Below are 25,852 nucleotides of genomic sequence, written 5' to 3' on the forward strand. Positions count from 1 at the left end.
ATGTCCCAAATCGAGACTGGGCAATTGCCTCTTGAGGTTGGCACCACTTCCCTTTTTATGAACAAAACAACCTCAGCAATTATGGAAAAAAAGCAAAACCAATGCAAATAAACCAACAAGTCCATTTATCTTTTTCACCTTAAACATTAAAAAATATAGTTTTTTTTAAAGGCTTAAGAAAATTAGAGGCCTTTTATTGGTCTCAGTACTTACGCCCCTTTCTTCTACTTAATTTGTTTCTTACTAACGCTTGTAGAATCAAACCCAAATTAGAAATCTTGAACTTTTAAAATACTTTATGTAATTTAATGCAAATGCTTCAATCTGAAATGACAGCAGTAAATACCATGCAGAAAAGTTCAAGGTAGGTACCATTTAAGATAAGTATTTCTCTATATTCCAAGTTTTCATTTTTGGAAACTAATAGAAAGACAGAGCTCAAAGAAATTTCATGTATTACATTTCCTATGTAATTTAAAGATAATTCAATGAGTGGAAGATGAATTTAGAACTTTTAGTCAACTGATTTACTTTGCAACATTTGCTTTCGGAGACCAACTCAGATTGAATAAGATTATTTTTCAAAAAATTCAATCATCAAACTTTCTTTAAAGGAGGTTAGAAGTAAAAATTTACCCCCCAAAATGAGACTAACTCTGCCACCCACAGGTATGCTTTCAGACAAGTTTAGAGAGTTTTCTCCTAAATGTGTTTTCTTCCAGATCTTTATTAAAATGCAGGGAGTTAAAAGTTGGCAAGGTTTATATAAACCAAAATCATATAACTCACTTGGTTCTTTTTTTTTTGATAGTTCCTTTGTTCATTCATTCATTCACCCACCTTTCATTTATTCAAGCATTTCCTGGGTGTCCATTCTGTCCCAGGAGCTAGCAAGGCACAGGGGAGGTAAAGTAAAATAGGTTTCAGTCCCTGCCCTTGAGCAGCAAAAGGGCTGTGGGTGCCATAGAATAAAGCAGGCAAGTATGACACTGAGCTATGGGGTGGGGACGGGAGTGGGACAGGAGAGTTGACATTAAAATAGATAAGCTCTTTCCAGTTTGTAATCAGGAATACCCAGTCGCTCAGCAGGGCAGAGACTGAAGAGCACAGGTGGTCCCAGGGAGACTGCAGGTACACCACGCCCGCAGGCCAGAGTACCTCCCATGTCTCCAGGGGTGGCCCTCGGGAAAGAGTGACCATGGGCCTGGGAATTCACTTTTTGTACTTCCTCTGGGAAGCTGAGAGGATAGATAATGTGATCATTGCTTTTTTCAATCAGCAGTTGCTACTGGGAAACTCCCTCTTAACATTCTTTACATTTTCCAGAGTAGAGGCGCCTTGAGCCTTGCGTCAGGTAAGTTGTTATTTTAAAAAAATCCGCCTCTAATTTTAAATGACTTGACATTAAAACTGCCCACAGTTTTAAATTCTCCTTAACTTTAGAGGAATTAAGTGAATGACACTTCTGTTTAGGAGACAGGAAGACATGCATCCCTTCACTTATATATGTTTTGCTACTTCCTTCTGTTTCGAGTCCATGTTTGAGTGCTTAAGTTACCAGAGGCTGGGAATCAAAGTGAGAGAAAATAGAAAATATTTCTAGTTGCTAATGGTATTTTGCTTGTGCTAGTGAGAGAAACATTTATTCATCAAACATTTATTGGGCACCTATTATGCACCAGGCACCAGGCTTACTGACATGGTGATAGAGAGATGAAAGCCAGTCCTCTCTCCGGGGACTCGCGGTCTAGTGGAGGAGATGGGCAGGGACCTGACGAGGCCAGCACAGCAAGGGTTCCCGCAGTGCTATGTGCAGCCCGCTGGAGACTTGAGAGCTCATTTTAGGCAGGACAGAGATGATTATTTTTTATTTTAAATATTCATAACCACTCAACATTTTATTTAGGATATTAAGTTTTGCACTTAATATGTAAAAAAAAATACATAACTAGCACATTCGAACCATGATGACATGGGTAATTCTCTGTGCAATAAAGCTTAAGAAAGTATTTCAGATTAAGCAAGAGTGTGCCAACTTAAAGAAAAATAGCAGTCGAGGTGTTAGGCAGGTAGGGCCAAGGCTAAAACTATGATGGTATGACTCAAATCACTGAAGTTTGGGAAATAATGCAGATCGATGTGGGTAAATCAAAAAGGATGCCATTTTACAAGGGTTGGAATCCTCACTGTATGTTCCCTGGCCTGAAATAAGATGCCATGAAAGAGGCATATACTTCTAGGAGAACATAGGGAAGGGAAGAGCACTGATATGACCTGGGGGATGCAGAGGGGTTTCTAGAAAGAGGAGACTCAGGATGAGAAGAGGTTATGTTGAAAACAGTATTAGGGCCCTTCGTACGTAGAATGCTTGAATCTTAGGTTTGGATGGAACCTGAGGGATCATCTGTCATACTGTCTGTAATTAACTATAAAATACTTCTGTGTAGGTAGTATGACAGAAATGTGTGTGTTAGTTGGTTTTAATCCATACCCTCGGGTAGTCAGTTTATAACTGAAGTGGCCTAAGGGGAATACACACTTCAGGGGTGTTTAGTTCACATTTAAAAGACTAATGAAAAGCGATATTCCACAGGCAGCTACTACAAGTGTGGCAGCTATCTTTATCTTATTAGTTACTCTTAATTAGCATAACTAATAATTATTAATGAGGGCATTAGAAATGGCATGGAAGCTATGTGGACTGGCTAGAAGTACTGTCCTTGGCACTCCCACAGCCTGCACGGGAAGGCCATCAGAATCTAGTGACCCTGGAATAGTGTGTCTGACTCAGGATTCTGACTGAGTCACTGAGAGGAGTTTCTCACCCGACTCTGACTAGAAGGTTAGCCGAAGTCTTACAGCTGGAATATTCTCCTATCGGCCTCTAGTGATCCTTTCAGGCAAGTTGCTGTCAATGCAGTCTCCCATCAGGACAGAGGACAGGGACTTCATTGGGCCCACAGAACGAGATGGATGGCTGTTTTTGTGCCTGCTTGCGGACATGCTTCTAGGTGTGGCAGAATTCAGTCTGAAATTTGCCTTCATTTTGACATATGACTTGGGAAACAGGCATAGCCCTCAACCACCTCCAACTCATTTGTCTCCAACTGTCTACCACTGTCTACCATGAAAAACCCAGTGATCATGAAAGACCAAATTTGCTAGAGTCAGATCTAAGCTGAACTTGCTCTCTCAGAGAGGTAAAGGGATTTGCCAAAGGTCACACATCTAGTTAATGATAGAGCTAAGTTTAGAATGTAGGACTTCTTGTTACCATCTTCCTGGTCAACTAATGGTTGTTGACCAGGGATGCTCATCCCAATCATCTGCAGAACTTTTAAACCATGCACATACTCATGTCCAGCCCAGGAGAATATAGTTCTGTAGAAGATCTGGCAGTAGGGGCACAAGTATCTATGTTTTCTAAAAATCTGTGCAAGTTACTCTCTGATGTACACACACAAACACATACATACAAGTGAGAATCACTGGACTATCCCACGATACTAATAAGTACAAACTGTGCAATAGCTCTTGCATAATTTCTATGGACCTGGCCCTGTGCCAGGTGCTTGGCATGTTCTATATTATTTTATTTATTTGTTTGTTTGTTTATTATTTTTAAGTAATTTCTATACCCAACGTAGGGCTCGAACTCACAACCCTGAGATCAAGAGTCAGATGCTCTACCAACTGAGCCAGCCAGGGCCCCTATATTATTTTATTTTTATAACAAATCACTGAGTAAGATATCCTTAGTATTTTACAGATACAGAAATTCATGCTGAGAGAAGTTAAGTAAATTGTCCAAAGTGACAGCTTATCAGTGGCAAGACTGAGATTCCGACTCAGATTTGTCTTTCTCCGCCAATCTGCTCTTAACCACGATGCCCTGCCACACATCATGGGACATAATATTGCTGGGAAGAATTTCTAAGGCAGGGGTCACAGACCCACAGGTGAGAGGAGGATGACATAAATGAGCAAAATGGGCCATACAGGAACTGTGGTGAACTGGAGACCATGTGCCCATCTAAAGGACTCTGAGTTTTAATTGTTGACGGCTATTTTGAATGTTTTAAGAGTAACTATGCAGAGCAACTGGAACTCTCATACATTGTTATGGGAATACAAAATGGGTCAGCCACTTTGGAAAGGTTCTTATAAAATTAAACATATACTTACCATATGACCCAGAAATCCTACCCGTAGATATTTACCCAAGAGAAAAAAAAGCCTACGTCCACAGAAAGATGTGTACGCAAATGTTCAGATACCATTATTTATATTAGATCCAAACTGGAAGCAACCTGCGCCTTCATAAACTGGTGAATGTAAATAAATTGCATTAAATCTCTACTATGGCATATTCCTCAGCAACTAAAAGGAATGAAATAGTAATCCACACAATGACACAGATGAATTTCAAAAGCTCTATGCTGGTGGAAGAAGGTATATGCAAAAGACAAAATACCGTATAATTCCATTTACGTGAAATTCTAGAGTAGGCAAAACTCTACTGTGAGAAAGCAGATCAGTGGCTGCCTGTGACAGGTAGGAGGGAAGGGAGCTGAGTGCAAAGGGCCCGGAGGGAACTTTCTGGAGCAAGAGCACTGTTCTGTCCTGATGTGTTGTACAGGTTACACAAGTGCACCCAAACTCATCGGACTCTAAATGTGTGAATCCTACTATCTGTAAGTGATATCTAATAACTCAATTAAAAAAAAAAAAAACCCAAAACTGCAGACAAAAACAAAACAAAACAGAAAAAAACAACAACAAAAAAAACCACCCAAAAAATCCAGAAAAGGAAAAAAAGTTCTGCAGGCCACTTATGGCCCACAGCTTGCAGTTTTCAACCTCTGGTCTCATAGAGAGATTCCGTTTCAGCTGCCCCCCGAGGAAATACAAAAGATGACAAGAAGTCATCTATCACCCTCCCCAAGGCTGGGCTCAGGAAGAATGGTGAAGTTCTGTGTTCATCCCCTTCCTCCATTTCTCCTCCTTCATCAGATGCAAAATGCTTCCATGCTGCCCCCTGGCTGTCCGGCACCTCCTACCACGGCACCCCACTCAGTCTCCTGACGCAGCTCCAGAACCACCCTTCCCTGCAGCCCTCCTCCCTACCTCCTTTCCTCAGAGCTGCTCCTCAATGCTCCGTGCGAGACGGACGCAAACTTCACCTGCTTAACACACCACCAGGGACGTGCCACGGGCGACACTGACTGAGTCAGCACGAAGGTCCGGCACTTGACAGAGACGATGTGTGAAACCCTAAGATGAGGGCACTTATTTCCTCTCAGTCAGTTAGGGAATGCTTTGGGAAAAGGGGGCTATTTCTGGAATGCTCCACATTTATCTCCGCCACAGAGTGGCCCGCCTGCTTTGTTTATACTTACGCTCTGTCACCAACATTATCACGAACCACCTTTGAATGAATCTATGCAAGCCACCTGTGTGGAGAGTATAGGAGGTCTGAGGACACCTCAGTATGCATTTGTCAAAACTCCCGGTGCTATTAAATATCAGGCTGGGCAACTCCAAGACATAGTGGAGGGCGCCCTTCCATTTCCTCAAAAACCGATGAACGCCAGCTCTATGCTTTCCTGAACCTCTACCAATTGACTACAGTAGCACAAGCTATCATGCGAAGTTAAAAAGAAAAGGGCAGAACTTAAAATCTGTATCAATGCCATATAAAGAAAAATGTTAACATATGAATAAAGACTAAAAAAAAAAAAGAAAAGATAATTGTAGGTGTCTTGGGTTATGGGTGATTTTATTTTCCTTTTCTTTTTAAAAATGTTGTTTCTCTTTTGCTTCGATAATACTGTCTGTGGAATAAATACAAATCAGAAGAAGACAAAGAAATCACCCAGACTGGATCACAGCCAGCACACTGTGCTAACCTGTCATCCATCAGTTAACGTCTGTTGACTGTTCATACTTCCTTCTCCTGATAGATTTGAAGGCCTGATAGATTTGAAATCCTGATAGATTTGAAGGCCAAGGGATTTTGTAGTAGAACCATACCAGTTACATACAAGAATTTCATCAACCCTTTAGTCATGCTGATGAGGACAACAGCTTCTTTTCAGGCCAGCTGCTAAGCATCCCCGTTTGCAAGTGGAAATAATAAAATCCAGAGAACTTGATTAACAAGGCAGGTGTGTACCTAGAAAGAACCCCGGTGCCAGAGATGACTTTTACTTGGAAAAAAAATGTCTTAAAGATTTTTATTTATTTATTTATTTGAGAGAGAGAGAGAGAAAAAAAGAGAGAGAGGGAGAGCACGAGAGTGGGGGACAGTCAGGGGAGAAGCAGACTCCCCGCTGAGCAGGGAGCCCAATGTGGGGCTCGATCCCAGGACCGGGACTCTGGGATCACGACCTGAGCCGAAGGCAGATGCTTAACTGACTGAGCCACCCAGACGGAAAGTTTTTTAAAAATGATATCTTGGCAAGACACGTGGTTAATACTTTTTTCCCCAAAGCAAAACTGGATTAAAAAACATCAAGTCCTATTAAAGCAAAACTGTTGCTTTAAAAACAAACAAGCAAACAAACAACAAAAGGTAGCACAACACCAGGCCCAGGCCAGTTTCAGTCAATGTTGTGAAGACTGATTTCAGTCCATCCAGACTCTGATATGTGACCTCCTAAAACCCTCCAGGACCTAGCTCCGCTTTACCTCCATATCGTCCTATCTCAGAGAAGAATCTGATCATGTCGCACTGGTGCCCACGCAGCAGCTGAAGACACAGCCAAGCCTAATGATCAAGAGAACAAGCTCTATAGGGAGGATTCTTGGGCATTGGCTCAGAATGGTATTTTTGATGGCAAAGGGCTCCTAAAGAAACCCCCCCCCCGCCCTTTGTTGGAGTAGGTCTATTCTGCCTACACACACCTGTACTTGCAATATCTTTCAGAATCCTTAGGAAAACAATGAAAGTAGGGATGTTTAGGAGGAAATAAGACCTTGTGAGACAACACTCATCAATGGGTTACATGAAAGCTATGAAAGAACGTGGCCTTTTAATAAGGTTTGTTCTGCCTAGAGCCGGTCGTAGGTGTTCAGTAAGGAATAATGATGATGGGAAAAGGTGGGCCATGGGCGTTCAGGCCATTATGACGTTGCCAAGCTTTTATCTCCCCAGTGGAGGGTAAAGATGGGAAGCAGATGACTGGGCACGAGTGCAAACATGTTGTGAGGTGACCCACATTCTACTGTTGAAAGGGGAACATCAGAAAACAAAAGGCAAAACTCTTAAAGTTGACAATAAAGAGCTGAGTTGAATTATCTGCCATGCCTGCCTTACAAGATGCTACCTCCCTGTTCATGCTGTTTCCTTAGCCTGGAATCCCTTTTAACTTTGCCTGGGCAAATGTTACCCCTCCTTCAAGGGCCATTACAAATGCCATGTCATCTATGAAACTCATCCTGATTACTCCAAGCTGCCAATAATCTCCAGACTCTGGGAACTGTGCACTGAGGTTTCTGATTACCAAACATCTTGAGTTAGTACTTCTGCACTCCTTATCTCTTTCTGACTAGGGCATGAGTTTTCTGAAGGCAAGAGTCATCCTCCATCCCTATATACCCAGGAAAAGTTCCTTTCACATATTCGTGGAGTGAATTACCACTTTCCTCATAAATGGTTCCCAGGGTAGGAGCATTAAGAGGGGAAATCATTTCCTGTAGGTAAGTGACAATTATTGTTGGAGATTAGACTTTTCCCCAGGAGGAACAGAGAAGGGAAAGGAGGGGTAGGGAAATGTGGGAGGATGCCTGGCCTACAGTAGATGGGTCTGTGTAAGGCTGTCATGATGTCAAGCACAGGCAGTCATGCCTTGTCTACAAGATGCATCAGTAGTCTCCATCAGTGAATCGAGATGCCACAGTGGACTTTGCCAGGCAGCATTTGGAATGACCCCTAAATCTTGCCTCACTATATTACCGAGTGGGACACTTAAACCTCAAAGAAGATTCATCTAAAGAAACTAGCACATGGGATTTCATTTTCCCTAAGGCTTCCATGCCTTGTGTCAGTAAATCATCAATAATTAAACAGCAACAGTTAAAACAAGACCACCCAGGCGTACAGGCCCAAGGGTTGAGCTACAGAAATGGTTTGTTTGGTCCCCTTATCTAGGGCAATTTTAAAGATCACTCACAGTCTCCAGTTTAAAATGGTGCCTGGATGATGGCTCCTGATGTTGCATCTATCAAAGTACCCATTAAACTGAATGAAAAAATACAAGGTGATGATAATTTACAACACCAAAATGGACATCATAAATTGCCAGAGGCTGGAAGGATTTTCTACCACTACAAAATATGAATGGGGCTAAAAAATGTAAGCAGTAGTTTACCCTCCACAAAGTCTGCTACTAGATAAAAAAAACTGCAAAGCCCATAAAAAGCAGAAACTGAGCAGCTGTCTCTCTTATGAGTGGATGTTGCAGCTTACGAGGTATTTGGGCTGCTGTATTCATTCCTCTTTCTCCATGCTCCACATCTCATTTCTTTTCTACAGCCAGCAAGAAACTTGAGTTCCCAGGAAAACAATAAATCAACATTGAAGAGCAACAGGAAGGGTGTGGTGTAAGGTACTGAATGCTGGGAAGTGTAGTCTTCCTAAGTAAAGTGTGCCTGTGTGGGGTGGTGGAGGACAGGACAGTTGAGCATCCAAGGGCTGGACATTTCTCATGTCAAAGTCATGGAGTGGTGGGAAAGAAGCATTTCCATTTCATTCCCATAAAGACAGTTTGGAAGACAAAGGGCAATCACTAGACAGGGCTAAGCATAGAAAGCTGCCATCCATTTGCAGATCTAAGAAGAGGTTTTCAAGAGTAATCAAACCAAATAAAAACTCAAAACAACACGAGGACGATGGAAAACAGATCCTACAGAACAAGGGAAAGGAAATGGCATCTTAAGAGTCAGAGGAAGAACGTGATTCTTTATAGATTTCCACATCATATACTTATCCTGAAAAAGTTCCTTGAAGATATGTCCCAGCTGACCACAAAATTAGATTAAGATGAGTGGCAAAGTGGCAAAGAATGGCAAAGTCACAAATGAGAGAAACATTTATTCTCTTCAAGGATACCACCTTGAGAGATTAATCTATGAATGCAGACACATAGCATCAGGGTATAGCAAGAGCTAGACAAATCCTACATGTTTAACACAAAGGAAATAATCCTCTGAGAGAATTATTATGTAACCATTATAAGTAAGAATTACAAAGAGTTTTTCATGGCATGGGAAAATGCTTTCAATATAATCTTAATGTAAAGAGCGGGATATAAAATTGGGTATGTTGTATGGTCTCAATTATATAAATAAAATACACAGGAAAATACATAGAAAAAGCTTGGAATGAAATATGCCAAAACTTTACAGTTGCTACATTTCACCACTGTGATTATGGATGGCTTTCTCCCTGTTTCTGGATAAATTTCTTTTTCTACAAAATAAGAGGTTTTAAAAAAACTTTTATTATTAGAAAAGACTTTTAAATTAGGAAAAAATATAATTATGAAGACAACGTGGAAACAGAAATATGTGTAAGATATAATATTAAGTGAGAAAAGCAACATAATAATCTACATGGATCATGACTGAAAGAAGGGAACATTTGTATCAAAAAGGGTAGTTTGTTTCACAGTGGAGGGATTAAATATGATTTTTTCCTTTAAAAATTACCTATATTATAGCTATTTTGTGTTTTATAGCAAAAAATGTGATTTAAAAAGAGTGCCCCCGAATAAAATATGTTAGTCACATCCTCAGAGTGGTGGCATTACAGAAAAGAAACCTTTCTGAGGCCGGCAACTACTTTAGATCTAGCCACAGTTTCCCAAAGACTCCTCAGGTTCACTTTCACATTCCAACCAATTACTATTACCACAACTTAGGCTAAGCCCTTGGGGGCAGGGCCTTTTTCTGGCTTACACTCCATCTCCAGACTCCATCTCCAGTGCTCACAAAATATTTGGTGATGAACAAATGAATGAAAGAAGGGAAGAAAGACTACGCCACTTCACAGGTACAGCCTTTGGTAAAAAGATTCTTTGCAATTCATTCAGTTTTTATGCTATCTCCAATGTTGAAAATTACAAGGATGCTTTGCTTCAAGAATACTCATCATTCATCATAGATTACATGCTCCATGGAAATCCAGTTGGAGCCAAAACCTGGTGCCATATTTTTATTTCTCTTTTTCCATTTCAAAAGAAAAAGCTGTGGTTAATTCTAATTTTCCTGCAGGCAGAAGGAAGAGGAACTTTTTATGTATATGAAAGAATGGCACCCCCCCAGCCACTTGAGGACAGTTCCTCCCAGGAACACCTGTTTGCTCCAATTGAAGCCTGTCCAAATTGAGTCCTGGGGATCGGGAGCTTGCTCTTCAAATGTCCCACCATTCTACAATATTTATTCCCCACCTGTCTGATGGCCGTGATAGCTTGGGAATGCTCCAGCCAGGGAAAGCTGTTTCTTGGCCCTGACATGGCAGAGCTAACAGCAGCTAATGTTCACCCAGAATCTGGTCCGAATCCAGTTGCCCCCGAGTTTAAAAATGCCTTTTTTTTTTTTCCCCTCCTCCTTTTCACAGTCTACCAGGCTTAGCAAAAGTTCTTAAGGAGGAGGAGGTAAATAATTTTTCATCTTCATACCAACATGTTGCAAAACCAAGTTATACCTTTCACTTTTTATCTCTTAAATCTGATTTTTGGGTTTTCCACTTCCAAATAGGTGCCCAAAACTGCAAATGAAGATTAGTAAATTATTTTCACCAGTAAGAGAACTATTAAAATCCAAAAGGTAAAATGTAATAAAGACGATCTTAAGCACAGAATTTAACATGTAATTCAGGGAAAGAAAAAGATGCCCACATCATACTCCAATTATAATAGTGAAATAATGTTTTATTTAAAAAATTCTAGCCATGAGAAATCTGTACATTTGCAAAGCTTACATAAAGCCTTATAAAATAAGAGACCTTTTATCTTCTCCACATCCATGAGCTTGAAAATACTTTATCTATGCAATTGCAAGGCACATAAAAACCTCAGTGAATAAATAAAATGTTCTTTTTTTCTTTATACAGAAGCTTTAAAAATTATCCATATAAATAGCTTGGCCTTGAACAAACAGATTAAAAGACCTAACAGGCTATGGTTTCAGATCACGTATACAGAATAGAAAATGAAAGCTTTTCTTTATTGGCTGGGCAAGTTTTCTACTAACTAAATTTCTATAAGCCCATTCGATGAGAAAAGTTTAACTGGAATATATGAAAAAATTCAGTGTTTTAAAGTGATACACTTTATTTTTTTTTTATCAAATAATATGCCACAACAATATAGCCACTGTACTCTGCCAATATTCTTTGCATCTATTCGTGAAATAGTCAACATGCAGTATATTTTCAAAGGTCATAAAATTTTACAAATATGTGATTTTAGTCAAATGCATGAAAATTCTCAATATGTTTCTAAAACTGGGGTACAAAAAGTGAAGAGGTATTTCGTGATCGTTTAGAAATCAGATTATTTAGGTGATTTCAAGCTTGTCTTATTTGCTCGAAGAAAATCTTAAACTCCATTACAATTAAAAAAAAATGCTCAACAAGTCTTTGGATCATACTTATTTTATGAGCAGGTGCAGTTACACATTTGTTAACTTCCTACGTGCCTTCAACATGGCAGTGGCCAAACAGATCTTTCTAACACCAACCCCCAACATTCTAATTCCGTTGCTGGGAGTTACCACCTTGACGCTGCCATAGAAAGGGAAACAGCAAACCCCACACGTGGATTGAGAATTGGGCAGTAACTTTCAGGCCCGGACACCTGCCCCCTCCTCTATAAAGTCTCCCTAACCACAGGCCCCAGAGATTTCTCCTTCCTGTCCTCGTGCCTGGCACTTATCTCTTACTTACGAAAAGCTCAAGTTACTACATATTGTTGGTTCTTAAAGATATCAAACTACCTGGCAGTGGAGTTCTGAGTTTGTTGAGTCGCCTATACTAACATATTCCCTTTACACAGTAAACATTAAATATCTGCTTTCAGGGCACCTGGGTGGCTCAGTCGGTTAGGCGTCTGACTTCAGCTCAGGTCGTGGTCTTGGGGTCCTGGGATTGAGCCCCGCATTGGGCTCCCTGCTAGGTGGGGAGTCTGCTTCTTCCTCTCCCTCTGCCACTCCCCCCAGGGCTCGTGCTCACTCTCTTTCTCAAATAAATAAAATTAATTTAAAAAATATATATCTGCTTTTGAAGATGTTGCGTTACTGCTACAATGTCGCTAAGAACATGGCTTCTGTGGCTAAAACCAGGACACTGGGCCAAGGTCTGCCCCATCTGGGTGGAATGACCTTGGACAAGACTCAACTATGGCAGGTCTCGATGATCTATAATATAAGGATAATAGTGGCAACACCAATCCACAGAGTTCTTTTCAAGATTACATTACGTGAAATAATGTATGGGAATGAGCCTTACAAATCCTAAGGCCCTATATAAATTTTAATTTGCTTTTGTCTTTCAGGACATATTTTTTGATACATGATCTGATTTCCCGGGGAAGATATCCCACAAAATTTCTTGTTAAATTTTGTGGAAACTTCAAAGTAAGTGTTTCTTGTAGGTCAACACATTTCAAATACGTGAGAATAGCAAAGTGATTAAGTGGTGTTTAATGAGGGAACTGTGCGCAGTTCTATAACCATGTCCCATTTCTCAATTCTTCGGAGTTGGTTGTGGATTCTTGAAAACTTTGTGGAAAATCTCCAGAAAGATACATATGCACACATATGCGAACATTTTCAGAAAATCCTGGTGGTTAAGAGACTCTGGGAAGCCCTCTTCGGAATAGGGGCCACTGCCCTGTGGCTTAAGACAGAGAGTGTGGTTTCATGAAAATACCTGTGGACCTGATTCTGACACCTTTAACTGACTGGGTAATTAAAAAGCTGATAGTTTTTTCTTCTTCATCATAAAATCAGTAAGGTATCAGAAGTGGAAAGCAGAGTCTCTTTTTTCCTAGTTAAATTGTAATTTTACAGGAGACTAGAGTGCTGTTCTTTCATAAGTTCCAAGCCTCTTCAACACTCATTTTTTTAATTTAATTTTTTTTTTGTAAAGATTCTATTTATTTGACAGAGAGATAGAGAGAGCACAAGTAGGCAGAGTGGCAGGCAGAGGGAGAGGGAGAAGCAGGCTCTCCACTGAGCAGGGAGCCCGATGTGGGGCTTGATTCCGGGACCCTGGGATCATGACCTGAGCCGAAGGCAGACGCTTAACCAACTGAGCCACCCAGGTGCCCCTCTTCAACACTCTTTGTAAATTTTTGGTAAAATTAATCATTCTCTCATTTTCTTCATTGATATTCATACTTAAGTTCCAAGGTTCTTCACATAACTTTGCAAAGAAGTCGTTAGCTTTTTAAATAGAGCATTGAGGTTAAAAAAAATGATGCTGTCTCCTCTCGTTTCAGTTGTATCTTGTTCAAAAATGTTAGAGACAATTTAAAATAAAAAATAAAAACAACCTCAATTGATACCAGCAAGGTGTGGCCAACTTTAGCAGTTTAAGAAATATTTTAATTATACTTTTGGATATTGAATATATTTCTTCAGAGTGTTTTTTTGTTTTGTTTTTTCCCCTTGAAAGCAAAGAATTCTTTCTTAATACCTAGATGACAAACTCTCAAGATGTACACAGTTGTTTCTTATTATGGCTTCCCTGGAAAACATTTCTGGGAAAGCACAATTCCCAGCCACTTACTTTGTTTACAACAGACAAAACTGCTTGTGTGGTATAAATAGGAGTCTGTCCTTAAATGCTGCTGAAAAATAAAATGCAACCATGAAAAGGAGCCATTTCCTGCCTCAAAGGTGGCTTAAAAAAAATTCTTAGCTACTTTAGGAACAGCACCAAAGCATAAATAATAATTATCAATCACCACACAATAAAAGACTAATTTTACCAAAAAAAAAAAAAAAAAAGAGAGAGAGAGAGACAGAGAGAGGGGGAGAGAGAGAGAGAGAACAACAACAAGCTACATATTCCAGAGACGCCCTCAGAATTGTCAGCATTGGAAGGTTTTCTTATCCCGCAAGATTATGAAACCCCTTTTTGTCCTCCTGCATTTGTGATGTATATCTATAACTCGTTCTTGTTTGTGCAGATAAGCCTTGCCTTGTCTCCCTAACTACATTTTCAAAAGAAGATTCACAGTTGTTTGACTTTTGATCTGGGTAGCAGCTAGCTCGACCACCTGCACTGTGCACGAGCTGTTACTGAGCTTGCTTTGTCCCATCTTACAACACAGCGAGCCTTTTAAAATTGATGTGTGAATACGCTAATTTACAATGTGAGCGTTCAAACAAAAAAATATGGTGGTGGTGGTGGTGGTGGTGATGGCCGCAGCAGAAGGGGGAGATTTGTGAAGGGAGGAGCCCTGACGCTCGCTTTATAAAGTTCAGATATTGTTCACTGCCTCTGGCATTTAATGAAACAGATGGCCAAAGGCCTCCCTCAGCTCACAATGGAGCAGACAGTGGTGTGATGGTGTGGGGGCCTGGAATTGTAAAATGTTGTTTGGTGATGGTATATGTTAATAAATAGCCATTTACAAGGGGGGCCGAGGGCTCCATTACTTGTTTATAAGGAAGGCCTAGGGCTCCTTGCTTCGAGTTAACAGCTCAAGGCTGCATTCAAAGAAGGCATTGATGGTGAAGGTGAAGTGCAGCCTTCATATTCCACATCGTGCTAAAGAATGGCACGTATCCTGGGGAAGAAAGGAAAAATCATAAAAGAAAAGTAATTCAAGAATTAGGTCAAATTGTGGCTCACAACCAAGGAAAATATAAGATGCTTTTCTATTGTGATTAAATAATTGACAGAAATATTCTGTTATTGTGACGTTCCTTATTTTCTCTTTCAATGAGCATGTTTACATTGTCGCCAAAGTGCAACAGATAAAAACCTGCAGGGTTTCAACTAAATTATACCCACGTGAACCTACACAGCAACTGTGAAACTATTCTTAGCCATTCTCCCAAGGATTATTCACTGATCAGGCCTATGCCAGGGTAACCTGACCCTGGGCTGAATGCGACGAGGTTCCTGACTGCGAGTAGCTTACAGTCCAGACCTGAGGACCCTGAGGAGAACCGGATACACAGACACTCCATATTCCCTTCCGAGCGGGGATGTGCCCGGGAGCTGTCACCACCTCCCCAAAACCATTCTTTCCAGGGCCCATCTCTGCGGCAAGAAAGGCTCTGCTTGACCTCAACGAAAGGTTACTTTCACCTTATAAAACACTGTGAATCCTCTGACCGTGTTTCCTGCTTTGCTTTCAGATAGAACATTTCCACCTGGCTTATCTGTACAGCAGTCTGTCCAAAGTCTATGCTTCGGCGGTACTAAAGGGATTCCCTGGTTTTGTTTTATTACTCTTACACCTGGATTTCCTCCCCTATTTGTTTCAGCTGGTTGCACAATGTGGTGGGGAACTATATGAAATCCTTTGAGGGATGAGGTAGGGGGTAAAAAAAGGTCTAGAAGAAAGTTAAGACGTGTAAGCATATGACAACAATAGACACAATGCAAAGCAGGAGACGTTAATGCCTTGTAGGAAGTACAAACTACTGTGAAGGATCAGGGCCAAGACAGATCATTTCTGGCTGAGAAACTGATAAAGGCTTGACAGACAGAGTGGTATTCCAGGTGAGATACAGAGTACAGATAAAAGTTTATCTAGAACATTCTGAAGACACTATCTGTTGTTTTTGACTACCCAGAATCTATTCCCCTTTCCAGTAAAAGCTCCTGGATTTTTCTGAGGAAACTATGCTTTGTCTATTTTCAGGCTGAATGTCCATCCCCTGCCAGAGGTCCCAGGTCTAAAAGGACCAATCAAACATTAATGGGATTTTTACCCAACCAGAGCCAAACCAGAACCAGTAAGACTCCATGCTATGACTTCTATTGGAAGTACTGGGGAAAAAAAGATGATTATGTTCAGTGGGTGTCACTGAGAAGGCCGGCAAAAACTGTCTCCACAAGGAGAAACCCACGCACAAGAGAGCCGGGTTGGGAGACAGAGCAAGACCCCGTCCTGACGCTCCTGTTAGAACCTTAGATTCCACAGTGTTTGAAGTTGCTCCCGCCCTGGAACTATTTAGTTAATATGACAATATATTTCCTTTTTGTGGCTTACAGCTAGTTTGATCTGGGTTTCTGTCCCTTTCATCCAGAAGATTCCTGACTGTAATAGGTGGGAGAAGGAGGATATTCAGGAGGAAGTAACAGAAGAAACACAGGTATAGGATTAGTAAGAGGCTAGGGCTAGCTTTGGAGATGGGCGGTAGTGAACTTGAGTAGGGACATGGGTCTATCCAATGGGGGTAGGAGCAAAGGAAGCGAGAATGCTCACTGACAGACCTCAGTGTTTAGACTAAGGAGGACATGTGTCAGCAGGCAGGGGGGAACCACAGGAGGAAACAGTGCTAGCGTTGCTCTCTGGAAGGTAAACTGGCCAGTAGTATTTAGAAGAACATAAGAGGGGAAGAGGCATAGAGACTGACCCAGAGGCTCCCCTCTCTAAACAGTCCAAAGAGAAGGATGCACCGTCATTTGGGAAGGACTGAGCTTGGAGGATCTCTCTGCTCTGGGCAGTACTCTGAGGACTCTGAGGCAGTCCAAACAGCACCGTGAGGGTCACAAAATGGGGAGGGGGAGTGGTGGCAACGGTACTGAAGCAGGCATACTTGCAGAATACTGGAGGTAAGGGAGATTATAGATTCATCTTTGCACGCTGTCTGGTTAATGCCCCACAGTCTAGGGTCAAAACTAAATCTTAAAGGACTCCTTAAAAACACACCCCCTTGGATGCCATTGGTACACAACAGCTTCCGTGGCAACAAAGACCAGAACAAGGGCCTCAGCCCCATCTTAGCTAGTGGGATCTGGTTAGGCTTATTCATTGCTTTCTAGAACAACTGTCTGCTCATCCAGAAAGGTTACTTGACTATCTGTGAGGCACAGTAGGAAAAAACAGACGCTGGAGGCAGACCACCTCTGCAGAGCTGAATGACATCTAATAACGGTTGCTTATTTCTTAAAATGGGAATAATAATCTCTGTCTTCTAGGCTTGTCATGAAGATGAAATAAGATAATCTATAGTAAGTGCTTAGACTAGCGCCTGCTACCTAGGATGTATCCGTGAGTGCATACATAGCAGTGTTTTTGTTAATAAAAGACACAGTAGAGTGTAGAATAATAGATCTTAAAATTCTGAATTTCCCAGCACAGTAAAATGTGGGGGAGGGGGAGGGGGAGAAGGTGGGACGACTGACGCAGGCCTACCAACGTTTCTTACCAACTATCTATTTCTCCATTTGCTATAACAATGGACTTTTAAGGGAAATGGTTCACTACCACAATTATTTCACAGAAGAAATGGAATTATAACACAGATAGCATATGACAGTAACCATCTGTGTAATGAAAACTCATCAGTTCGTACTCTTTCCATCTCAGCACTAGTTAGCGAAAACTGGCTCTCAGAACCTTTTGGTGCAGTGCATTCAAAAGAGTGAGCCAAGTTCACATCCTAATTCTGTGCCTTTCTGTGTACATGACTACGGACAGTTTACTAAGCATAGGTATTCGCATCTGGGAGATGGGGATATGATGCTTCCTCCACAGAGTTCTTAAGGATTGAACTAGATAATGTGGGCAAAGTATGGTTAGGGCCCAGCGCACTTATGGCAGCTGGTATAGTTGTCACTGACAGATAACTTCAGATGCTGTGTTTTAATGTCTGACACAGGACCAAAATTCTATGTTTAGACCTATGAGACTGTCGTCAAAGAGAAACACATATAAAGAAATCGAATGCTGTTCTTTAGTTTGGTAAAAGTACTATCCATGTCAGCCTTGAAGAGGTCATACGACAAAGGCAATGAGTCAAGTGCATAGTAATAAACTTACATAAAAAGGACCAAGATTATTTTTTAAAATTCTCTTTGTAGCATTATTCTAATCTCAGATCCTAAATCTGTTAAGTCTAAAGAATCTGCAGAAAATTCATTTTATTCAAAAAAATATATTATTTATTTATTTGTCAGAGAGAGAGCAAGTGAGCGCACAAGCAGGGGGAGCAGGCCAGGCAGAGGGAGAAGCAGGCTCCCCGCTGAGCAGGGAGCCCGATGAGGGACTCGATCCCAGGACCCTGGGATCATGACCTGAGCCGAAGGCAGACGCTTAACCAACTGAGCCACCCAGGCACCCAATCATTTTATTCTTGAACTCAATACGCACTTGATTAAAAGCTGAAGACTATCTTGGAGGTTAGGATTTCGCTATATATTAATTTAAGGTCAGGGCCCATGTTCAACACTTGCAAAAACAGGCCAACAAAGGGGAATAATGGATAAACAAAGAAAAGAAAAAAAGTAATAAAAGTCAAAGTATAAATGTTAAGATATTGCAAGGGAAGACATACTTTTCAGTGCATAAAAATTGAGTAAATTCTCAAGGACATCTTTCTTACAAGTCCTGGAAACTCTCTACTGTTGAATTTTTAGACTTTTTTTTTTTTAAATTTTATTTATTTATTTGAGAGAGAGAGAGACAGAGACAGCAAAAGATAGCATGAGTGGGTAGGAGAGGGAGAAGCAGGCTTCCTGCCCAGCAGGGAGCCCGAAGCAGGGCCCGATCCCAGGACCCTGGGACCATGACCTGAGCCGAAGGCAGATGCTTAACCGACTGAGCCACCCAGGAGCCCCGAATTTTTAGACATTGTAATAAGAATAATTAAAATACAACAAAATGTTTCCTGAGCAAAAGGAGGGAGGGCGGGGAGCATGAATCTTCAAAGAAGATTAAAACAAAACAAAACACCGAGTTGTAGCATATTTCTTTAAGAATAAATTTGTTTACTAAAAAGATTTGTATTTCCAATGCTTACATTGGTCTTGTATTGCTATTTCTGGTGTACTTATCCTTACGAATCATTTTGACAGTACACTAAAATTTTCCAGATGCTTTACCTGTCATTCTACCAAAGCAACAAAACCATGTTGAAAAGGTAAAATGTGATAGCAATGATAGGTGGCAATTATTCCCCAGACTGACTCAGAGGTAGCTCTTACAAAAATACAAGTATTAAATAAGACTGTATGGGTAGCGCCAGTTAGGCCAGCTGCCTTTAGTACTCTCTGGTTTGTTTATCTTATAGATTAGTTACAAAAGGCCTCTCACCCCTACCTGCTTCAACAAGTTACTACACGCATGCTGGAAGGATAAAGAGAATTCACTTTTTGAAGGAAACATTCTGATTTTTTTTTTAATGAAAAAAAAATTTTAAACAGCAGGGGCACATACAGGTCATGGATGGGAGAGAGGAAATTATTTGATATTAAGGTAATCATACAGAAAAAGACGTTTAAAAAATACGACATATGCTGTTTCTTTTTGTAAGCCTTTTGCCAGCATGTAACATGCAGTCCATGAGCCAACATTTTGTAACGTGTCCTCCAAATTTATGTCAAAGGAGATCTCAAATCTTAACTGTTATATTCCCAAGAAATCCTTCAGATACTTTTAGAAACAAATATACTATTACTTATAAATTAGTCACTCTTCAGAGGTAAAGAAAAAAAAAAAAGGATCACGAAGTCTTTTGTTTTCTGACTGAAAATCTTGCAAAGTTCCATCTTCCATTTTCCCTGACCACCAGCTCTGTCTGCTCTAATAAGACTTCCCAGTCAGCTGTACATGAAATAATACACACACAAACACACATATACACACAAATATACGAAGAGCAACATGTGAGCCACTCAGCGCTGTTTGTGACGCTTTAAGACAAGCAGTTGTAATAATCACATTTTGTGAGAGTCAATGAAAAATTCATTTCTTTGGCCCCAGTCACCACATGAATGGCCATTTGTTTCGTGACCATTTTCATTATTATCTAAATAGCACTTTATTCCAAACTCTGTCTACAGAGTCAGGAAATGAGCAGTTTGTCCCTAGCTAGTTCTCCATCTTCTGTCAAGACAGAAGAAAAATTACTTTCCAGGAAATCAGCAATATCTGTGTTCTGATGTCAAGTTTCACTATTATAATTTCGAATGGACCAATTTTCTCCTTTGCTTTCTTCCTTTTGGTAATATAGCGTGGTTACGTGAAGAATCATTTATTTATTTATTTTGGTTGAATCAGTGGCTATGTCACTAAACTAGACATAGCTCAATACTTTTTGCATGTTTAGTTCCTTTCAAAACTTGTTTATGATTCTATAAATCATCTCCCGCATCTCTAAACTTTTGAAACATACTGGTTTTATAGCTATTTAAATGATACTTTCTATTGGTTGTTTTCCTGGCATCCTTTTTAATGACCAGTAAGCATTCATTGAAGTCACAGAATCATCAAGAGCTTCCTTGAGACTTAGATAATTTTAGGAATTCCCCCAGGATTTCTTTCTTTTCTTTCCTTCTAATTTTTTTAGAGAGAGCACACAAACAGGGAGAGGGGCAGAGAGTGAGGGAGACTGAATCTTAAGCAGGTTCCACACCAGGCATGGAGCCTGAAGTGGGCTTGATCTCAACGACCCTGAGATCATGACCTGAGCTAAAATCAAGAGTCGCGGAAGCTTAACTGACTGAGCCACCCAGGCGCCTCTCCCCCAGTACTTTATAAGCACATATTCTCTGGCAGAGTGAAGGCAAGGATCAAAATGATTTCATTTGAGGACTCCTCAAGGCTTTGTACACAGGCATTAAATAATTACTGAGGAAGTGAATAAGCAGAAAAAAGAAAGGAAGTAAGGAACAAAGGAAGAAGGAAGGGAGGGAGAAAAAAGGGAAATATATATATATTTTAATGTCATGTGATGGTAATAAAAAAGTAAAAAGCATGAATGGTGGTGGCTACCACTTACTCATTTTTATTTCCCTATCTGCTTTTGGTCAGTCTCACAGATAATTAGGCAGGTTTATATACAGATTCTGGCACTGAAAGAACATTAGTTTCACCTGTCTTCACAAAAGACTAATCGAAACAAATAAAATGACCCAAATGAGGGGCCACGGCACGACATTTCCGTTCAATATACAAAATTAAAAACGATCTAAGCTTAAAAAAATAAAAATAATCAGCAATCTTTCTTTTAAATAAACTAAGCCCATGGTTTAGTACAGTGTAGAATATTCCCAGTCATACAGAATCTATCATATGAAAACAAAGAACCTTACGTTGCATGGAGGTAAACACCTATACTGCACAAAGAGCACATTAATTTCTTTTATACATTTGTGAAGGTGACCGATGGGCATGTGGTTTGATATTATATCTTTACTTAAATCAGAAGCAACTGTTGACACACGATGTAGCTATGCAGTTTTGGAAAGAGAATGTGATCTCTTTTTCTGAAAGAAAGTCTCCCCAGTGCTGGAAGGGAATGCCATGTGAATGGGAGAGATATAACATAGGAAGCAAAATCAGAGCATTCAATTAAAGACTTTGGTACATAAAAGCTGGCTCCATTTCTCTAGAGACTGGTTTTCCAGGGAATAATAAAAACAATGAAGTGAAGAAGTTGATAAAATATTTTTGCCTTTTCCCAAGTCCAAAATAAATTGTATATCATGTGGGATAGTAATTAGAAACTAAACAAAACCACCACCTGCATTTGGTTCCCCAGAGACTCAGTTAGGTTACAGCATTGATTAAGAGTATCTGGATACCTTGGCTGATACCACGACCCCAGTTGAGCCTTATAAAAAACACAATAACCAATACGCACAGGGGTGGGGGTGGGGCGCTAAGCGTTTCCTTGGCTCACCATAGCAAGATGATGCCCACCTGGGGATTTTTATTTCTGTTCATACCCTAGACAGATCCCAAAAGGAGATGAGTCAGTGATTGACTGAGCTTACTTACAAAGAGGATCCCAAGTAGATTTCCGCGGAGTAACTTCCCTCTATAGGCTTATGAAACAGGCGCATTAGTCTAATTGCCCTACAGAAAGCCCAGTCAAAGGTTGCAGAAGTGTTTGTGCTTCGCCCTCTCTAAATGACTTGCAAATTTATTCAAACACAATATGAGGAGATGCTTTATTTGTTGAAATAACTGTCTGCAGTGTCCTGCACAAAAGGGTGAGGTACATCAAGCAGAAACATGGACAGAAATACATTGGTTTAGAAACTCATAAATCCTTATTTGAATCTGCCAACCTGAAAGCCACGTAGAGCCCGAATAAACTATTTTTCCTAAATGCTACATCTGATTAAGCCATACCATTAAATGACAGCTGAACTTTAACATTAATATGATATCATTTAAATAACCACATGATTTTTTTTTTTACACTAAAAATGATGAATGATTTCTGGACAGCTCAATTGACATAAAGCAGGAGGACTCTTTAATGAGATTTGACAAAATGGAGACATATGCAGAATATTCGTTACAGCTCACATCGCAGGGGCCCTCCCAGGGAAGCAATAGAGGACTTTTTTCCTTTTTTTCTTTTTTATTGTCTATAGGCACTGAAGCATTCCTTTCAATTGCCACTTCTCTGTGGATTTTGAGTTTTTCTAGGTCATTTACATATTACTCTTAAGCAGAGAATCTGGTGGCTTATGGTTTTGGATCAGGACTGTGCCTGCAGGAAAAGCGGGGACATGGGGAATTAGGTCAGTGTTGGTTGGAAGTGTCCGGGAAACTTCAGGCTCACTACTGATCAGCCTGATGGAGACCAAGCAACTATACCTTTGTTTGGTTCTCGTGCCATCCATCGCGAACACAGCAAACACACTTCTAGCAAATTATTATATACAGATGCGTGATCAGAGACTTTCCTTACTCTAAAACAGTGTCTCTACAGTATCGATGCCAAAGGATTTCTCCTTTAAAATTCCAATGAAGCTATTCTAGAGGCGATTCTCACCATTCCTCATTCACATTTCCAGCTACGGTCCCAAACTGAAGGTTATGCTAAATGATAATCTTATTTGGTAGATTCTGAATCTAAGAAAATGCCATGCTGAATATACTTACGTAAAAAAAATGGCTCTGATTTTCAGAACAATGAAAACATTTCTCACTTCCCTCCGAAAAATACAGAATACAGAAAACTACCCACTCATTCATTGATTTTCACACTCTCCCCAATATTTTCCATCAGTCAAAGGTTAGGTATAGACGTAAAACATTAACATTTGTTTGCTCACACATGTGAATTCAGATTATTGAGATATTCTCTAAATTTTAAAAAGCATCTTTAAATATATGTAAAATCGAAATATTTCCCCCAAACAGCATCTCTGACAGAAATGAAAACAAGGCAACAGAGCGAGAACACAGCTAATACCGAGAATGCTCCTGATACGGCAGGCCCACATTCCTTCTATAAGAAGGAGGCCATCGAAATAGAAAATAAAATCAGTCTGCTCCTGCCATGGGGACTTCCTCGGGCTATGAAAAAATACTTCATGTCTAACCCTAATTTTTTCCATAGCTTGAGGTTACCCCCCTAGCTCAAACCTTCTCTCTAATCTAAGTTACTCAGTATGTGTCCCTGTCCAAACAAGAGTTAATATCCGTGCTTTGTCATTTCAAAGGGGTCTTGACACAGGGTACTAAGAGCAGAGGCTCACATGCCTGGAAAATGCCCCGTTGCAACTAGATGAAAAACATCGTTTCAAAAAAGGGAGAGAGAGGAAGATAGGTCCCTACCTTGCTCTTACCTTCGCAACATCCCCGTCAGAACCCTGGAGCTTTTCCCCAAGTTAGCATCTGTTTCCCGAAGCTAGGAGGAGAAAAGCAGCATTAAAACAAAACAAAACAAGACTTCATGCAATTGGATCGTTTTGAAAGAGCACTGGCAAGCAGTAATTTTTTTCATGGATGAAAATCCAATTAGTAATAGATACTTAAATACACTAAAATACATCTTGATACCTATACAATCCCTGAAAAATTTAGATTTAGAAAATTACATGTGATAGATAATCCCAGGAGCATTAAACTGGATACTTGAACTGGCTATAAAAGCAAATATCTCGTAGACTGACAAAGTTGAATACACATCTCATAATTAAAATCCAATTTTGAATGTGTGAAGTCCTAGAAATATGAACGGAAAGGAAAATAAACTGAGGGAGGAGGAGACATCATTATCTTTACAGCTTTCACTCTGAAAGACTTGACATACTCCAAAATCTCCCTCATGACATTCTGTTAGAGAGCTAAATAAAATATCTACCTGGGGGCAGTACGGGATGGGGAAAGAAAGAGTCAGCTTATTCTTTCTCCATTCCACACTCTTTTTTTCTTCTCCCCTTACCCGACATCCCTCATATACCCTTGCCATTTTTATACACACTTATATTTATGTCATTGCTACTGTCTATGCATGTGCTGAAGGCCTTTTGTTTTATATCTTCTCATTTACTGAATTTATGAAAAAAATTGTATCACTTCTACTTACTCGTTCACGTGCACGCTGTATTTTTTCTCTGTCATGACTGAGGTTTTCCAACATCTCCTGGCCAATTTGCTCTGTGGAAAAGGAAATCTGAGTGAGGAAAGGCGACTTTGGGTGTAAGTACAACCTCCAGAAGTACCACAGTGGCAGTGGGTGCAGAGTTCACGTTCAATGAGTGTACATTATATATCGGACACGTGTTTCATATACTTGGAAAATGTATAAGAAGTATTTAATACATTTACCTATGTATCTTAGGTATGATTAGGTGGGATTTACAATTCAATCTATAGAACGTGACCAACAAGGCAGTGATGATGGAGAGGCGACAGGACTTGCCCAAGGCCACCTCGGCTGATTTGTTATCCGCCCAGATGGAGAGCCCCGGTCCAGCGGCCTTCCTATTACCTTATCATCCTGCAATCTAGTCTCTGGTTTTGCAGGTTACAACTAACGCTAATGAGTCTACTCTTCCTCCCCCACTTTATTATTGCACTGCTTTGCGTATGCAAGCGGAACTCCAGTTAGAGCAATTTTGATTTTAATGTATTCGTCCCACATACACAGTCCTTGTACTCTTGTACTCTCAACCAATGTAGCTTATTGCTAGTGGAACTCTCTCTGGGCTTGGAGCAAGGGCTCCTTTAGTGTGTTCTCAGCTGCCGTGGGTACTTGAGTCAGGACGAGGGGCACTTCACACATGGTTGAGGAGAGCTCAAGCTGCAGACAGAACTTCCATTTATACAGGAATAGGCAGGTTAGAACATTCATTAAAAAGCACACTGCTGAGTTCCGACGAGGTTTTCTTCTGCTGTGATCATCCCATTTGGTTGGCACTGGCTGGCTCTCCTCCTTTTACGAGAATGTAGGTATGTCCTAACCTGACAAATATGCAGCTGCCTTGAATAAATTTTTTTTTTTCAGACTTACTCTCCATCACCTGGGAGGTACCTTATTCTATAAGGATGACAAATCTGACTCACCTGTAATGCTGGCAACCTATCTATCACATGCACACATTTCTTTCTTTTCTTTTTTTTTTCTTTTGTATCATTCGTCTCTTTACCCACAACCTATACCAACAATTATCCTCGGCTTATAAATGTATTGAAACACTCAACCAGCATCTATTACAATGACAGCAAATAATTTCATAAAGTCATTAGGAAATCACCATGGTAGTTATTTGGCTCATGTATGTACACTAATAAACTTTTTAGAGGGACATCCTAAAAACTGTCGGGCAGTGGTTAGGCCATATTGAGAGCTTAGGTTGGGAAGTCACATTGCATGAGCCTAATCCCCAGTGCCGATGCTTACTGGCTGTGTG

General features: G+C 40.4%; 1 protein-coding gene across 9 annotated transcripts in view; it reads right to left on the reverse strand.

Moving 5' to 3' along the window:
• VTI1A (vesicle transport through interaction with t-SNAREs 1A) overlaps positions 1-25,852 on the reverse strand; it is a 355,502-nt gene that overhangs the window by 121,415 nt on the left and 208,235 nt on the right. For 5 of the 9 annotated variants that reach the window (XM_078077107.1, XM_078077106.1, XM_078077108.1 and 2 more), the window contains 2 exons: positions 24,526-24,596; positions 23,783-23,844 (listed from right to left, as the gene is read on the reverse strand). In XM_078077107.1, the coding sequence (XP_077933233.1) occupies positions 23,783-23,844; positions 24,526-24,596 (133 nt within the window). Of the gene's footprint in view, positions 1-22,435; positions 22,699-23,771; positions 23,845-24,525; positions 24,597-25,852 lie in introns of those variants that run through there. The other 4 variants (XM_078077113.1, XM_078077116.1, XM_078077112.1 and 1 more) reach the window with 3 other exon arrangements.

This window comes from Halichoerus grypus, chromosome 7 (assembly GCF_964656455.1).
Source record: "Halichoerus grypus chromosome 7, mHalGry1.hap1.1, whole genome shotgun sequence".
NCBI lineage: Eukaryota > Metazoa > Chordata > Mammalia > Carnivora > Phocidae > Halichoerus > Halichoerus grypus.